This window comes from Dryobates pubescens, chromosome Z (assembly GCF_014839835.1).
Source record: "Dryobates pubescens isolate bDryPub1 chromosome Z, bDryPub1.pri, whole genome shotgun sequence".
In the NCBI taxonomy this organism is placed as follows: Eukaryota; Metazoa; Chordata; class Aves; order Piciformes; family Picidae; genus Dryobates; species Dryobates pubescens.
Genome location: NC_071657.1, coordinates 110,056,368 through 110,075,236, shown reverse-complemented (window position 1 = coordinate 110,075,236; position 18,869 = coordinate 110,056,368). Strand labels below are relative to the sequence as shown.

General features: G+C 35.2%; 1 protein-coding gene across 2 annotated transcripts in view; it reads left to right on the top strand.

Annotated features, from left to right (window-relative positions):
* Positions 1 to 18,869, top strand: part of CACNA2D1 (calcium voltage-gated channel auxiliary subunit alpha2delta 1) — a 361,672-nt gene that overhangs the window by 299,702 nt on the left and 43,101 nt on the right. Inside the window, exons 14-21 of one of the 2 annotated variants that reach the window (XM_054179082.1) lie at positions 2,122 to 2,171; positions 3,685 to 3,774; positions 6,672 to 6,740; positions 7,970 to 8,044; positions 9,156 to 9,230; positions 13,179 to 13,235; positions 17,293 to 17,364; positions 18,615 to 18,686. In XM_054179082.1, coding sequence (XP_054035057.1) covers positions 2,122 to 2,171; positions 3,685 to 3,774; positions 6,672 to 6,740; positions 7,970 to 8,044; positions 9,156 to 9,230; positions 13,179 to 13,235; positions 17,293 to 17,364; positions 18,615 to 18,686 — 560 coding nt within the window. The remainder of the gene's footprint in view (positions 1 to 2,121; positions 2,172 to 3,684; positions 3,775 to 6,671; positions 6,741 to 7,969; positions 8,045 to 9,155; positions 9,231 to 13,178; positions 13,236 to 17,292; positions 17,365 to 18,614; positions 18,687 to 18,869) is intronic. The other variant, XM_054179081.1, reaches the window with a different exon arrangement.

The window sequence follows — 18,869 nt, the reverse complement described above, 5'->3', positions numbered from 1 at the left end:
TAGCATGCCAACATGTGTTTAACAGCCTTGCACTTGCCACAGCTTCCTTTGTAGTTGAGGGAACTCCTTTTTTATTTTGCTTTTTTTTTCATTGAGAAGTTAAAAATCTGCATAAAATATCATTTGAAAATACAACTGCTGGTGATGCCTGATCGTCCCTTAAAATGATCCACGTCAGTTGAATCAGCTGATGGTTGGACTCAATGACCTTAGAGGTGTTTTCCAACTGAAACAATTCTATGATTCTAAGAAAAGTTCAAAAAATGTTATTTAATGAATTACTGTGTGTATGAAAAAAAGGCAAACAAACCAAGCAGCCAACAAAAACAAACCCACTGCGTATTTATTTCTAGTTACTTGAAACTTTTTACTATCACAATAGGATAAAATAAGACATTATGGTTGAGTTTTGAGAATTCTGATTGTAATAGCCATCTATGAAAAGATGGAACTGATGACAGATAAATTAAGCAAAGCTAATTTTTATTAAGGGGTCTGGACTAATGGATTTTTTTTCTTTTTTTTTTTCTTTTTTTTTTTTTCCCCAGTTGGTTGGCTGGTTGGATTGCTTTCTGGTTTTCTCCAGAGTTTACAAGGGATCAGAAAATATCAAAATTATTCTTGATGTGATTTTTTTAGCATCTCAGATAATCTTTTATTTCTTATTTGTATCCTGATTTCTTTACCTAGGAAAAGCAGTAAAAAAAGATGAAAGTAAAATTTCTGTATAAAGATTCAGTCGGAAACATTTTATAAGACTTTGAAAAAGAGGTGCCTCAAATGCTTTATATTATAACTATGGTACAAGAAATAAGAGTTAAATAGGAAACAGAGAAATTATTACTTTGTTTAATATTTTAAATAGAGCAATTGCCAGACCTGACTGTAAATATGAAAGTATTTGACAAACTGATGAGAGGTGAGATAGATTTCAAAAGATCTTAAAAATTAAGACCACTAGGGAATGAGATTAAGATATGATTATCAATATAAAGATAAGAGAAAGAGAAAGATATTGTTAGAGAAAAAAAATAAATATAGAAGAAACTTAGCTTGTATAAATATCATATTTCTCATGTACCATAACCTCACAAATTCCTTGGTATGCTGACTAATTAATTAGGAGATGCTGCAGCTTCATGAATAGCAGATTGTATTGTCAGATTATTACAGAAAAAAAACACAAATGTTTTTATTTTCTGAGCAGGGCTTTTTTGATTGACATCTTTGTATCTCAGAATACTACATGCATGTACACTCCATTGTCTAAAACAAATGAACCAGCTGGCTTAAAGCATAACCACCTATGTCATCTAATTATTGAGGCAAAATGACCATAATCCTCTGTCCAAAATTGATGGGATTTTGTGTTTGTACATCCAAAGAAGCAAACTTTTCTTTAATTTTTTTCCTTAATTGCAAGTTTTAGTTTATTATCAAGTCACACATTGCTTATGTCAAACTAAATGCTAACTCAGAACTCTTTTCCGTCCTCCTGCTTCATCTTCCTTCCAGTTTGATTTACAACTTACTTGGCTTGAAATGAGATATCAGTGTCTGTCTTCAGTCTTATTGATGCATATGAGTAATATTTTTAATTAAAACAAATACTTAATAGAATCAATGCTGAATAAAAATATTTTTGATGTTAGAAATACCCATTAGTTTTTCCCATTATTTCCAGAGTGCCCTCTATTTTTATGCTATGAACTTCACTGTTGTGGCAGACCATAGCTATACTTGCATTCCTATATGCATTCAGCATATAATTATGATCCTGTCACAGTATATTAAAATAGCCATTAAAAATCCTTGCACATTAGAGTAACTGGGATTTCAGGAGTACAAATTCAGTTCATTGTCTCATCTTTAAAGCAACAGATAGAAATACACATTATGTACTCTCACTGTTTATGAGTAACAAGCTTAGCCTGTGTGGCATAGTAACACATAATATGTGGCCATTCATTGTGGTGGCACCTACTGAAACAGCATTTCACTTATGCCTGATAATTTCTATAAAAAATACATTAGCAATTTCAAGCTAAATAAAATTCCTGAAGACTAAGATACTAGCAATACATGATAGTGAGTTGATGTTATTTTTGTTCCAAATTTTAGGTTATTATTATGAAATTCCATCCATTGGAGCCATAAGAATAAATACCCAGGTAAGTGTGTTGGCCAGATCCACATGCAGTTATAATACAAAGTGGAGTAATTAATGCTCCTAAATCTGTTGTATTTTATGTGTGTTTGCATTAATTAGATTTTAAAATACTATACATTAAGATCAGAAAAAAAAAATAAAGCTTTCTTTTATGTATGAGGGAGTATTCTGGTAAAGTGTTCTCATTCTTTTCCTATTTGTATTAGTTGTAGTGAGCCAATTAACAATGTGATCCCTGTTTCCCTGGCTAGCTGGCCAAAAGCATGTTTCACGCTCATCAGTAATGTGCATGAAACATCCTCTGAAGCAGGCTGCCCATGTGCACATAATATCACATTTGAAGGGATCTGTATCCTGCAGACCTCTGCACATGGACTGTGTTTTGGTCTCAGTTTCATGGTCACTCTGATCTAGAGACAGAGAAGTGATTTTTTAATCAAGTTCTATAAAGCCATCAATTTTTATGACATGTCAAAGCATTCATAATCTGTCTCCTGCCTTATAGCATGATCCTAAAGGATCATATTATGTGGAGAAGGCTGTGGATAGGTATATAGCCCTGCTGCAATATCTGAACTCAGCTGGGCAGAAACAGTGACCTGGTACAATCCAACTTCTAGGAGAGATTCCTGGATTAATCCATCCAATCTGGGAGACACAAGACTTTTTTCCTTCCAAAAGGATTCAGTAGCATTATAGCAAACAAGCATGTAGATAATTAAAGGCACAGGACCCTGGCATTATATGATGCCATCTGAGCTTACAGTGTAGATGAAGAGAGTTACAGTAAGTTGCCTGAAAATCCATGTATTTGTGTGTTCAGAAAAGTAGAGAAATATCATAGCAGTTCTTTGTCCTTCCAAAACCAGGCATGACATTTTTTGGCAGTGAGTCCTTCCTTTGGCTTGAAGAGAAGTCCTTTGATTCTGTTAAACTCTTCCAGATAGTATCTGGCAAGATTTAGCCGTAATATGAAGATTGAAACAAGTTTGATGGCATCTGCTCCCAAATCAGACCAGCAATCTGACATCTCATACGATCACCAGCTTTAGCTATACTCTTGAACTGGAAGATTTTAAAACCCTGAATCTTTTTGTTTCAATAGAAGTTATGCAAGTTGTTGCACCCAGCTGTTGCACCACCCACCCTTCATCTCCCATTCTCTCTTCAGGGCTGAAGGTTCTGTGATCTGCTTGTAATTTTGTTATGTCATTAGCAATTCATTTTGGATCAAAAATAGCTCAGATTCCCACTTCACAGATGCAGAGCACTCGTTATGGGTGACTAAGGTCCAGGTGACCAAAACTGAAATGCAGGAATTCCCTTGACAGTAAATACTGCAAAGTGAAGACTGAATTCTTGGTAGTATAATTTTAGACAATTAAATAAATACTATTCCTGCATTAGTGGTGATTTTTTTCTGATATTGTAAATTTTTATTTATTTATTGAAGTTTTAAAAAAGCTGTTTCTGGATTTTGTGCCTTCTGATGAGTTTATTACACTTTTTGGCAGGAATATCTGGATGTTTTGGGAAGACCAATGGTTTTAGCAGGAGAAAAAGCCAAACAAGTTCAATGGACAAATGTCTATCTGGATGCTCTGGTATGGTTTGTATTTATCTTTAGCAAAGAAAGAATTTTATCAAATTAGTAACTATAGGGATCCATTTTTCACAGTATTGAGGACTCAGTTTCCTATTGCTCCAAACATAGTATTTTACATTTACAACATCTACACACTTCAACAAATCAATTTTTCATACAGCAATTTCTAATGCTTGTATCCTCCTAAGTGTCCTGACCTGTAACAGAGAGAAAAACCATAAAAAATCTTCCACACAGATCTTTAAGTGTAGGTCATTGTTGTCCTCAAGTAAACAAAAGGACAAAGAAGAAGATAGTTTTGTAGTGTTGCATCTGTGCTGTGCTAAAGGTTATGTCTTGTGTTACAAGTGAGGAGGTTTGTTTGGGTTTGTTTGTTTGTTTGTTGTGTTTGGTGGGTTTTTTTTGGTTGGTGGTTGGTTGGGTGTTTTTCTCTTACTGCATTTCAGGCAGAATGAAACCTGTCAATGTCACTTGGAATTTTTACAAATTCTGTACTTGGAACTTTAAATTATCATGTTGATGTAATTACTTGCTTGCTCAAGGTAATGATTTCTTTAATTGGACAGTGTAAGTAATAGAGAAATAAAAAAAGATATATCAAGTGCTTTCCTTACTGCTAGATTTATCACTTCAGTCTTGTAAACCAAACATATTCAGGAAACTACGAAATGCAACATATTATTAGCAGCAATCAAATCTGTTACTCTAGATAACCTTTTTCTGAGTAACTCTAACTAGACAAAATTTACTGCAAAATGGTCATCTGGAATCATGCATTTATCCAAGTTCACAGGATCATCTAATGTCATGTCAAAATCCACTTCTTCCTGTCAGTCAGCATTACTGTAAATTTTTTATCAACACATCATGTGACATAGAGGAATTCATTTTTCTTTGGAATTTCAATGGCCAGAAGTTCATTAACTGTGTTTTCTTGATTACTGTTGAGGTACTTACTGGAAACATGTGGGATGTTATGTCAAAAATTCCTATGTACTGTCCATATCCTGTTGTAAAGCCAAAGCTAAATTTGTAATCAGGGATAGAAAGTGATCTGTTCAATGAGGTAAAACAAGTGATTCCTGCAAGCTTCTGTAGTGTTACTTTGTATTTTCAGTGGGCTCATTCAGTCTTTCCTTCAAGCTTTTCTCTATTCATGTGGGATATATATGAGTCTGTCTATATCTAATTAAATATTTATGTATCTCTGTGTGTGCATACTTATTTACCTAACCCAAGTAAACTGTTCAAGTAAAGGCTGAAATTTGAGAACTTACCAGAGATGGAAGCATGAAAGCGCAAGTGTATCTAACTCATTCTGCAGATTTTGGTTGTTAGTTTTAGCAGGGACTGAGACTTAACTTGTCACACTAATTCTTTATCTTAATTTCCAAAAAGCAGCTGCCTTCTCTAGGGCTTATTCTTTTCCTACTTGTGCCTCACTGAACTCTTTCCTGTCCTTGTATCTTCCTGTCCAGCAGCTGTTTTTGACCTAAGGCTAAAATAATGCAAAGTTTATTACATGAGTCAGTGTCTGAATTGAGCTAAAGTTCAGGTTATGAAATCCTGAAGAGGTACTTCCATTTGAGGCTATCTTTCAAGACTCTTTAATAATTTGATGTATTCCTGGTAATTCACTCTTTTCCTGCCCTGTTCCTCCATGTTCTTCCAGGTTCTGTTAGATTCTTGCTCTGGCTTCACTTTCTGCAAGATAATCCCAGTTTTCAGATACTTTTAGGTTTACCAGTTAGTCTTAATTTATTTACAATTATTGTCCTCTCTTACTGTACATTTTTGGGGGAAGAGAAAGTGTTTTTCCCCATACATAACCCTCCCATTTCATTATGTATCTCTTCTATGCTTCTAAAAAAATACCCTATTCCTTCTTTCTGATTCATCTCCATTTTTTACTTTACTTTACTTTGCTTGTAATGCTACTAAACTTGATCTCATCACTTTTCATTACATACACAAACTTTAGTTTGTGAAGGATGATTTAAAATTCAAGAAGGTGCTATTAGACTGGGCAAATGGAGAACAGATTTCATCAGAGTGGAGTAATATATTATTTTAGCTTATATTTTAAGGAAACAAAGGGCTCAGCAGAATACATGGAAGGAGGAAGTACCAGTAAGGTGACAAAAAGCTGAAATCTATCCCAAACATTAAAAAAAGAAAAAAAAGTTAAAAATCTTCCTGTGGGCAAATTAGAATGGAACCCAAAATTTACTGGCTATCTAAAAGTATGGGTTTGGGGATCCTATTTTAAATATGAGTTGTGACTGTTAAGAAAGGGAAATCAAATTTCTTACATTTTCCCAAATAAGTGCAGATGCTTTGCCTCAATTCAACAAGAGACTCTGATTTTGCAGAATTGCAAGCCAGCGAAAAGGGTTGCTAAAAGTAGTAGGAATTTGCTGTTGATATTTCCTGTATGTATTTGTTGCCTGCCATCTCCACTTTGATTTTGCTTTCTTACTTTTATCTTTTTTGTTTGTTTGTTTTCTGGGGTTTTGGGGTTTTTTGGTTGGTTGGTTGGTTCATTGGTTGGTTTTTTATTCAGTCATTGCTATTTGGGTTTTTTAATGTGCTGGGTACTGTAGCTCTAAGCTTGTTTGCATAATATTTAGGGGATTTTATTATATCCTAAGTTGTTGCACACCATCTCTTTAAAAAATAATTTATAGTTCATTATCAGATGGACACCAAAACAAAAGCAGTTTTAACTTTTTATAACATCATTAAATAGAAGTATTTTGTTGTTGTTTGGTTTGTTTGTTTGTTTCCAAACTAAAGTCAGTACTTTAATGTACCGTTTAGTTGCAGTAATTGCTGCAGCATTTGCTATTGAACTAAAAAGTGTTTTTCTCCCCTCTGTCTATGGTTATTTCCTAGGAGCTGGGCCTTGTGATTACAGGAACTCTGCCTGTCTTCAACCTAACAAAGGAACAAAATGGCAAAATAGTAAGCTCTTACTTTTGTCTTTTCCCATGGCACAGAGGTTGGAACTAAATGATCTTTAAGGCCCCTTCCAATCTAAACCATTTTGTGATTCTGCAAATGGGTCTCTGATTTCAAATTCTAATGATGTAGTAACTGGTTTTTGGTTGTGGGTGCAGTTTTTGTGCGGAGTTTCTCTCTTTGGTGTTTTTGTTTGTTTGTTTGTTTGTTTGTTTTTCTTTTTTTTATTCAGCATTATACTATATTGAAAATATGTTAATTCTTTTAAAGCTTCAGTTGTCCAACATAAGCATGCAATAGTAGCTCTATATTGGTGCTAGGAATTTAGAATTTGCTGGCAATATTAATGCATTGCTTTATGCTTTTTATTCTTATATTTATTGCTGATTCATCCAGAAAAACATCCATATTAATTTTCATAAACAATGTCCTTTTTATATACTAAGTTATGTATCTATTGAATGATATTTTGAATCACTTGGACATTATTAGCGTAGCATAGCATAGCATAGCATAGCATAGCATAGCATAGCATAGCATAGCATAGCATAGAATAGAATAGAATAGAATAGAATAGAATAGAATAGAATAAACCAGGTTGGAAGAGATCTTTGAGATCATTGAGTCCAGCCTATCATCCAACACATCATCCAACACTATCTAATCAACTAAACCATGGCACCAAAAACCCCATCCAGTCTCTTCCTAAACACCTCCAGTGATGGTGACTCCACCACCTCCCCAGGCAGCCCATTCCAATGACCAATCACTCTTTCTATGAAGAACTTCTTCCTAACATCCAGCCTAAACCTCCTCTGGCACAGCTTGAGACTGTGTCCTCTTGTTCTGCTGCTAGTTGCCTGGGAGAAGAGACCAACCCCCACCTGGCTACAACCTCCCTTCAGGTAGTTGTAGACAGCAATAAGGTCTCCCCTGACCTCCTCCAGGCTAATCAACCCCAGCTCCCGCAGCCTCTCCTCTTAGGGCTTGTGCTCCAAACCCCTCACCAGCTTTGTTGCCCTTCTCTGAACATGTTCCAGCAAGTCAACATCTTTCCTAAACTGAGGGACCCAGAACTGGACACAGTAAATATTTAAAATATTTAGAATAGGTGCCTAAGTAAATAGGCAGCTTCTCCAATAGTGTCTGTCAAATCCAAGTTCCCTGACTGTCACCGTTATTCTGCATTGTAAATACATCAAACATATTCTAACATTTTGGAATCTTAACAGAATCAGCTGATTCTTGGAGTCATGGGGGTTGATGTCTCTTTGGAGGACATAAAAAAACTGACACCACGATTTACAGTAAGTTGCTTGCATTGGTGGTTTCTCTGTGTGTCATATATGTACAGCTTCTGTGCATACTCTTCCAGAAGTCATACAGCAATGACTGGATGTGAGTGAAAATACCAGCAGGCTTCTTTTCCTATATTCTTTTCCATTGTTGTAGATTTTCTGATTATTTTCTCCCCAGCCATGTAGGAAAGTTCTTTAATATACATGTCTGTCTGTACCCTACCCAGTATGATTGATTTATATAGAGAGACATCTAGCTGGGGCATTTCTAAGAAAATGACTAGTACTGTGGAAAACAACAGCTGAGAAAGCAAAGGAACATCATGAATTTATCTGAAGGCAAAGCAAAATCCTGCAACTATAATGAAATCTTCCCATGCCACAGTAAAGTCTAGGACAGACTGGTTAAAAAGGCAGGAACAGGCCTGAGGGCCATGGGGAAGGAGAAGCTGAACACAGATTAGCAGAGTGACCTTGCAGTAAAGAAGGCCAACTATACAGTGAACACCTGTATCAGGCATACTGTGTCTAAATCTGATATTTTCAGTATAAGAAATAAGCTAAAGATCTGGGCATGCTATATACAGAGACCCAAGGTTGGCCAAGGGGTTAGATTACACGTAAAGTTGACAGAGATTATTTGTTCATATTGAAGAAGGAACCTAATGGGTATTATAGAGAGATGAACTTCAACATTTCTTGAAAGTTTGTAGCAAATGACAAGAGGCAGATGACATAATTGTGGTTTGGAAATTCCAACTGAAAATTAGAGAAAAAAATATAATTAGCAGGGTGGTTAACCACCATAGCAGGTTGCCTAAATTGGCTGCAGAATCACTGGTAGAGATAGTCAAAGACCCTTTGAAACCTAATCCTATATTGAAGTTGGATCTTATTCTGAATTTAGCTCATCTTTCAGTGAAAGGTTGTTGCAGATGACCTTGATATATCCCACCAGCCTAAATTACACATATTTATGATTTTAGAAGAGTATATCTCATATTTCATAATGCCTGAGCCAATGTATTTTCTTCAATAGGACCATTGCTTTAAAATAGTTAATTAATCTTTCTTTATTACTTACTGCTCTATAATGATAAACTTCATTTCTTTCTTTCAGCTTTGTCCAAATGGATACTATTTTGCAATTGATCCCAATGGGTATGTGCTACTTCACCCAAATCTCCAACCAAAGGTATGAAAACCCCTCAAAAATAACATCATAATAATAATCAGAAATAACAGAAAATAACATCTACTCAAAATGTCAGAGTACTAGTAAAGAAGTCACAGTTGTGGGTGTGTCAGGAAAATTTGTGCTGAACGTCAGCACAAAGGCCAGCATTGGCTGATAGTGAAGTTGGTTATCAGTAAAATAAATATTTATGTAATAAATATAAGTAAATATTTTACATACACACTTTATGTGTGAAATATATGTTTTAATATACATATTAATACTGAAACATTTAGTGGTAGCTGTAATATCAATATGACAAAAAATGCATACTATGTTACAAGATGCTTTTACCACAATAAGGAGTTTACTAGTGCACATACTTATTTTGCCATGCTGCCTTATTTCAGAAATTGAAGCATTCATAATTTCAAACCCGCAGAAATTGGGGGTGAACACAATGTATTTTAACTTGTATTTTTGCATTTGTTTATCTGCTCAGTTTCTGTGTACCAGAGCTCCATCACCCTCATGGCAAAGAACTTGTTCCTAACATCCAATCTAAATCTTCTCTTTTCTAATTTCAAACCATTGACCCTCATCCTATAGCTGCAGGCTTTTGGAAACAGTCCCTCTGCAGCCTTCTTGTAGGCCCCATTCAGGTACTGGAAGGGCTCTATTATGTCTGCCTGGCTCCGGGCTGAACAACCCCATCTCACTCAGCCTGTCCTTGTAGTAGAGGTGCTCCAGCCCCCCAGTCATAATTGTGGCCCTCCTCTGGACCCATGCCATCAGGTCCATGTCATTCCTGTATTGTCTCTTGATTTCACAGTCCACAAATATAGCGTTGTATAAATGATAAAGTCAAAATTTCACTAGGTCAAACTCCAGATTGTGAGAAATGTATGGATTATTTACAGATAAAAAAGTTAGAAATAATAATCACAGAATCAATGAGGTTGGAAGAGATCTCCAAGACATCACATCAAGTCCAACTGATCACCCAACCCTATCTAATCAACTAGACCATGGTACTAAGTGCCTCACCCAGTCTTTTCTTAAACACCTTCAGGGGCATTGGCCCTCCCTGGACAGCCCATTCCAATGGGCAATCACTTTTGCTGTGAAGAACTTTTTTCTAAGATCAAGTCTAAACTTCCCCTTGAACAGCTCAAGACTGTGTCCTCTTGTTCTGTTGCTGGTTGCCTGGGAGAAAAGACCTTACTACAACCTCCCTTCAGGTAGTTGTAGACAGCAATAAGGTCTCCCCTGAACTGCCTCCTCTCCAGGCTAGACAGCCCCATCTCCCTCAGCCTCTCCTCATAGGGCTTGTGCTCCAGACCCCTCACCAACTTTGTTGCCCTTCTCTGGACATCACTAGAAATATTAAAGATCAAACAAATATCCCTGTAGTTCGGTTTTGTCAGTATTAAAAATTATTTGAGCAGTATGTGGCCAAGATAAATGCAAGTAGTCAATACATATATAAATAAGGCTAGTAAGGCTTTTAAGCCCTAGTGGCATCCTACTTCTAAGTTATATTTTAGCAGTCAGCAGAATTTAGACATGCTACTTAAATTTAGACATGGAAATACTGGGGCTTTGTACATTGCATGCATATCCATCACTCTTTTTCCCCTCCCAGTCATATTCCTGTAGCAGATAGTAGCAACTGCTACTTGACTGTGCAGCTGTCCTCTCTTGTTTTTTCACCATGAAGTTCTATCATAGCTACAAAAGGGATAGCAGACCCCTTATTTAACTGTTTCACTATTTTTAACTGTCAAAGGCAGAAAGAGAAGTAGAGAATTCATCTACATATTTTAGTGATTCATTGAATTCTTAAGCTGGTGGAGGTCTGCATTGTGAATATTTGAATTAATTTTCTGTGAAGTAATGAATATGTTTAAAATCTTTTGCAAAGTGTGTAACAAAAGAAGAAAGGAAAAAAAAAATCTTTTGAAGAAGAGAAAAATAACGATCATAATTATTGAATAGAAAATTAATCATTCCTTTTGATATATTTTGAGATAACCCTTTTAAAAAGAAAAGGAAAGAAAAAAGGAAAAGAAGGTTGTAATACAGTCTTCATAAGATAGGATTTCAGTTTCTGTCTATATGCATTAAGTTTTCACGTGTTAAAAACTGAAAGCTTTGATTTGATTATTTTCTTGTTGAATTATTCAACAAATATATGCAACATTACCGACCAAATAATTTCATTAGATGTGATTAGGAATGCAGATGATAACAGGTGGTATCTTTACCTTTCCCCTTATATACAAATTAAATTTTCTTTTTGTTAACAGAGGAGTATAAAAGTAAGCAAGGTAATGTTCTTGCTTTAGGCACATTCTCGTGAGATACTCATGGATATGGATTCTGTTCATCTCACACTGCAGTGTAAACTTGTGATGTTGGAGAATAAAGAAACTTTGTTAGAGAGTGAGAAACAACTCCACCCAACTAAATCTTGGCAGGCTAGAGATTATTAGGATACTAACTGTCATGGTTTCTCGGTGTAGCTTTCTACTTAAAAGGCTCTAAAAGGCCAGAGATATTTTCACGTATTGCTAAAATGTTTGGTTTAAAGTATGGCTAAAAAGTCAATGATGTGTTATATGTTGTAGAATGTCAAAAGGTAATATTAAGCATATACATTATTATGATTGTTGTTATTGTTATTAACAGTTACACAGACTAGACTTTTTCACTCCCAGTTTGTTTGGGGTGGTGCATGCTATTCAGACTGATACAAGAACTACGTTTTAAAAGAAAGGTACACTACAAAGATGGATCTATTTGGAAATCCTGGACTTTACTTAACATGTCATATTAATTTTAGCTGAACCTCCTGGCAACTTTAACTCACTAACAAACAACATCTTAACCCTCTTTGCCAGCAATTTTTCAATAGATGTAATCTAAAACATCACTACATCTTTACCTTTGAAGAGGTGAGGGTGTATTAAATTTCCAATGGTTCCTTCTTCTGAATGTCTTCTGCTTTCCTTCTGAATGTCTGTAACCTGAAATCACAGCTGGTTCAACACAATATTTTGAGAAATTATCTTGCAGTATCATCTCATGAAAGAAACACCATGAAATACAGAATTTGTGAAGTTGTTTGCATAAATGAGAAAATTTAACAAAAGGCAGGTTCAAAAGCATGTAAAAATCACTAAGGATTTTCCCATCATGGTCTTATCTGCACATGAAAACTACATTGGCAGCCTTAATTCTTTCTCTTTAATATAGTTAAATATGCTTAAAATGCCATTTTTCAAGTTTCTGCAGTTAGCTATTTTACATTTTTAAACAAGTACTTCATTTTATGTTTTACTGCCAGTTTTCCTTGTGTGTATCTGCGTATGTGCATGTATTTTTCCCATTGTCTTGGAGAGAACATGAGAGTCATCCAATGTACATAGTCACTGAAATGCATTAAGCATGCTTTAACAAGATTAGTCTTAATTAGAGAAGAGTTGAAAATGGTAAATAGTTCAACTTCTGAATCTCTTCTAAAGATTAGCATCCTTTTCTTAATTTTTGTTACAGTTGTGAGCAAAGTCCATTCTGTGGTAGTTACAAAACTCCAGTTGCCTTCAGCAGAGTCCAGTATTTGGTCTGATGTTTTATGGTTTTGAAAGAAATATAAGAGATGTTTTTGAGAGTAGATATAAAGTAAATAAAAAAGTTAAACTCTTCTTATACTATATTTTAAACAGACCTCTCTGTTACCTTAATTTACATTCTTTAACATATGCCTGTTTTTTGTTTCCCTAGACAAAACCTCTTTGTAAGTCTGACAGAGAGCTCAGATCTCTTGAGTGGAATGAGGGATAGTCTGTGCTTCCAGTAAATGTGTACTGGAGAGTATAGACATTGAGAGAAGATTTCCATTCTTTAAGTAGGCTGTTTACTAATAGTGTAAAAATATAAATTACTGCTTTTTTATTACTTCAGCAAATTGGTGTGGGCATACCAAAAGTTAAACTGAGAAAAAGGAGACCAAATGTACAGGTAACTTTGGATGGAGGTGATTAGTGCATTAGATTGCATAGACTTGAAAATACAAATAGAAAGCTTCTGCCCTGCTTACTAGGAAAAATCTAACTAGAGAACTGTTTATTTTGACAAACAGCTTCCAAAGCATGAAGCTTGCATCCTTCCTTGTTTAAATAATAGAAAATATGTTATTGTCTGTGGTGAAGGGCATTCCATTGAATTGTAGTGCTTTACTAATAGGTGTTAATTAGATCTGTGCTGCAAAATTTATTCTTCAGATTTTGAAATTAATTTGAAGACTGAAAAAAAGAAAAAAAAAAGAAAAGAAAAAAAAAGAGACACTACTTGTGTTGATTTTACTTGCATAAACCCAATGTCTAGAAAAGATCTTTCTTGTGGCTTGATTGCCAAGTGTTATTGTACAGTGTATACTGTCTAACACTACAGAGTTTGAATTAGCTGTTCAATTTTCATCCCAGGGAAGTCAGAGTAGGGCATATGTTTTATCTGCTATTTTCATCAGTTTATTGGTGTAACACATCCAGCTCCAGAGACTTAACTGCTGTCAACCTGTACAAGAAAAAGGAAATTAGCAACATTTATATAATGCAATGCCTGGGCAGAAAACATTAAATGAAAACTTAAAAATCCTTGAAGAAATAGAGTAACTATATCACTAGCAAAATAACAAGAGTAGGTACAGGATACCATGTTGATTTCTTACACATATTAGAATATATAATGTAAAACTGGTGTCTTGCATAACAATGCCAGTAAAACATGGTATAAAATCCTAATCTAATTAAAGTCAGTGATTTTACTGAGTGTCAAGTGCTGCATTTATACCACATGTAGAAGAACAAGATATTCTGTTTGTGCACTGCAGAAAATAGCTCTGGAACATATAAAAATCTCAATTTTCTGAGCACCCCTGGCTCCTCAGCATGCTATGATATGATTTGGCTGTTGCTGGGTTTGCCTGGTGCTGCTGCCTGCCCAGCGAGATGAGGTCTAGAAAAGCTCTGGGCTCCAATCCATTATGGATCCTCCTGGGTCTCCCTCCAGGGTCCAGGATTTGGCTACTATCTTACCATCAACCTATTTTAAAATCCTAACATAGTGTGACTTTCTTAGTACTGGCAGGTATGACTAGGAAGTAGACTCCTGAAAGTCAGCAGAGAATACCTTCTGTAGAGTTTGTAAGAACACTGACCTCCCAAAACACAAGACCTTTTAACAAACATTATTTTATGTTGCTGTACCTGTTCTTTCTTTGTTTCCTTTTTGATTTGTCATTGAAATAATAGATCTTTGCCTTTATTTGCCATACTGAAAATAGATTGCACCCTTTATTTGCATGCTTCATTGCTAGTGATTTACTTCTCCTTTTTTTTATTAAGTTGTGCTGGTGAATGTGGTGGTGTTATGCTTATTCTGGTCATGCAGTGTGCATGACTGGATAAAGAGAAGAGCAAACTGAACAGTAAGTTTGTTTCTTCACAGCTTGGAATAAACCCCTCTAAATGGCAACCTTGGAAGAAAAAAAAATATGGAGCCCAAATACTGTTAAAAACACATTATTGGGGAGGAAATGGCAGTGGGAAAATAATCTTCCATTGAAAGTATGAGGCTAGGAATTTTCTGTTCTAATTCATAATGGATTTCTTTGTGCCTCAGACACATTATATAATGCATCTACACATGTTTAGTTTCTTCATCTGTTAAAAGTGATCATTAAATACCTTATAAAGAATGTGTGGTGATATGAGTCTTAAAAAGAACAGTTAATATATACTTGTACTGTATTGGACTCTTAAAATTGACTATTTTGTCTTTGGGACTCCTTAGCTCTGACTAGCCTGGGTTATCATTTGAAGTGAATCTTGACCTTGATTTGATGTGATGGCATTTTTTTCTTTTTTTTTTACCATTTTGTTTCTTCTCTGTTCCTTTGTGTGTTGAAATGGAATGCGAACTTCATAAATGCCTCCTCTGCCATGCCAATGGCTTCATGCATGCTGTTTGGGTTTGACCATGCTATTCATTATCCATTGCATGTAAGAAAATACATTTTTTTCAGATTTATTTTTGCATTTTAGACTTCTGTTATTTATTTTGAGAGTGTGGATTTGGTGGGGGGGGGGGAAACAACTGCATAACAGTAATTTAATTGTTTAAAATTGGTAGGGAGCATATGTTAATGCTACTCTATTAAACTTGATAGTTTTATCTATCCTACACAAATAAGAACATGCATATTTCTTTGAAGCTATCAGTAGACATTTAAAAGAAATACCTGCAATATTTCCATATTCCCTTTCTGAAAAGAAATTTATTAACTTCTCTCTTAGCAGATAGTAAGTCTTACTTGCTAGAAACAAGAATGGTTCCATATGCTCAGAAATACACACATCAGTTCCTCAAGAATATGAAGGAATAATCTTTTGCCTCCTAACACTATTATATATTACAGTCTTGAAAATAAGGGCTACTGTTAAGATCTTAATGTTCTACACTATTTCATGAAGGCATCTTTTACCAGCTGTCCAGGATGGATGAAACACGCACTCTTTGATAGAGTAGTCACAAGTGCATCTGCCATGTAACTGCCAGTGTTAGAAAGAATACAGCTATCATTTTGAAAGAAGGGACCTTAGTCTACCCTGAAAACAACTTAGTTTAGCTGAAGTCCACTAAATATATCACTATCATAAATTACACTAGTCTTGTATCAGATAATGACAATTGTTGTGTTGTTCTTTGTGTAAGAATAATGCTCGGCTACTGAGATAACTAGGCTTTGGGATCTTTTCATGTATAAACTGTCCTGTTACACAAAGGAAATTATTATCAATTATAAATAAATAAATAAATAAATAAAACTGTACTATTCAACAACAGTATCAAGTAATGACAATTTTTTGTTGCTAATTGTATAAGAAACAGCAGTCACTTACTGAGAAAACTAGGCCTTGTGAGCCTTTCATGTATGAACTGTCCTATTACAACAGGCAAATCGTTATCAATTAAAAATAATAAAGAACCTGTACTTTTAAATTTTACTATTCTAAATTATCAGATTTAAATGGTTGCATAACATATCACCATACAAGTTTTTCTAAAAATCCTTCGTTGGGGGGGGGGGATATTAAAAGCTACTGAGTGAGGAGGATTAAGTATTTTTATAACATAAAATACAAAGTCAGTGAGGCTTAGCCAAACTTGTTCAAAACAAATGGATTCCTCTGTAGATGGAGGCTGCAACTTATCCAAGAGCAGAGGTTGGAGAGTGATCTGAGCTAGTTCAGCAGAGCTACAATTGCTTTCCAATTCTCCTATGGGACAGGTTTACTACAGATGCAGATAGCCAAACTTCTCTGTGCTCCACAGTCAAGAGTCAATATCAGGTCCATTCCTCAGGTCTTGAAGCTGCTGAGTCACAGAGTTTCTGTGCTACAGGTTTCTGTCTCTTGAATTAAGAGTTACTGATGTTGAAACTGTTCGGTGTTTTAGAGAAATCCTGTAATGCTGGTCACAAGAGATTATTTTTTTATAGCAAACAAATAATTTGCTGTAATTACTACCTCTTTGAATCTTGAACTGAAGTCCATTCCCACCTCGTCACAGCAAGTCTGTAGCCTGCTTTTGGCAAAACTGCAAAAGAGTTCAGTGTCCCCATGTTACTGGTCAATTGGAAAACTGTCCAAGATTTCTGATTCCCTTCTTGGGAATTCATATCTGAAGCTTCCTCTGATGTGTCTTCTCCCACCCTTATAATCTGTGATATCTCAGCAGTAGGGGAAGCAGCTTCCCAGCATGATAACAGACAACAGACTGTAGACTGACACTGGCCATTAGTGTTAATTTGATTTTCACTTTCCCAATTAACTACTCTAATGAAGTAAAATGAATGAGAAAAGGCCACTAGTAATTCATCATGCTGTAAGAGATTAAAATAGATAGGTAAGTAAGCCCAGTTAAGTAGTTTACTTTGAAATGAAGGGATTAGAATGATTTGTACATTACAGCACTCAGTCTTTATTATTTGATCATTAACTATCTTCTACTCCAGAATCCTAAATCCCAGGAGCCTGTCACACTGGATTTTCTAGATGCTGAACTGGAAAATGATATTAAAGTTGAGGTGAGATTGCCTGGTTTCTTGGTACCTGTTGCTGCTTTTATTTCACTGTATAATAACTGAAAAACAATAAATGGTCTAGATTTTGAATGGGGAATTATTTCACCATAAATTTCAATTTAAAATTTGTCAAGATAATGACTTTATAAAGAGAGACAAAGTTATATTGAAACAAATTGAGACCTGGTATTACTCATAGGCAAGAATAATGTATTATATTCCTCTGATTTTGAGACAGTATGATTGCTATTTTATTTTATTTTTTCTTTGCAAAGTAGCAATTCCTGGGGAGGAGGCTTGTAATGTTTTTTCAGGGCAGAACAGTTTTTATTAGGATATTCATATGTTACCTGAACTATTTTAAAAGTACTTCTCTGTCTTTCACTAAGGCAAGTTTACTGCTGTGGTGAGAGAACTAAAAAAGCTTACTATTGACAACAAATCAAAGAATCGTAGAATCAATAAGGTTGGAAAAGACCTCAAAGATCATCAAGTGCAACCTGTCACCCAAGACCTCATGACTTCTAAACCAAGGCACCAAGTGCCACGTCCAAAATGGAGAGTGGCTCAAAAACGTTCGGCATTGGCCCATAGGGGGATCAAACCCGTGACCTTAGTGTTATCAGCACCAAATTTAATTACTCATTGTTAATAAATTGAAATAGTGGATTTTTTTAAAAAATAGATTATTAGTTTGTGAAATAAAACAGAGGAGTTTTGAACGTTTTATCATCTTTTATCATTTTTTTTCCACTTTGTTTTAAATTGTTCATTCAAAATGACACTAATCAGCATTTCTTGGTATCTGTTAAGTTCTGCCTTAAGTTTCTCTGAAAAGCCTGCTTCAGAGAGGAATTACTCTCAGACTGTAAAAAAAAAAAAAGGTTTTGTGACTCACTACTGCTACCAGGATCTTGCTGCAAAGCACAAAAAATGCTGGACAAAACTCCTCATCCACACTGAATTCATACTCTTGCTATTGCCCTTAGCAACATGGAGGGGTGGTCTTGCTAAGTATACCAGAAGTATTGTTCCTAACTGTTGATTCAGTAGGTATTTGGATAAAGCAACTTCTAGTCATAAAAATCTGAAAACTGTAAACTTCACTTCATTTTAAGGGCTAAGTCTTTCATATGCATCACTATTTTCTGTGTTCCTATGAAGTATTTTGAATCACTGAAAAGATTGTTCTTGTTGCATGCAGTGCTAGTTTTTTTGTTTGCTTGTTTTTACTTATTCTTCCTTGACAATAGATTCGGAAAAAAATGATAGATGGAGAAAGTGGAGAAAAAACATTTGAAACGCTGGTCAAGTCCCAAGATGAGGTAAGATAGGAATACATGCAATTGCACTTACAGGAACAAACAAAACCTGTAAAAAAAACTGAAATGGTGAAAAGGTTTTCATTTTGTAATGTCAGTTTGTATCATTTTTTCCCCTCTAGACTGCTAGCTTTACTGGCTTATAGTGAAAGAAATTATGTCCTCATGAAAAGAAGAATTGTTTTG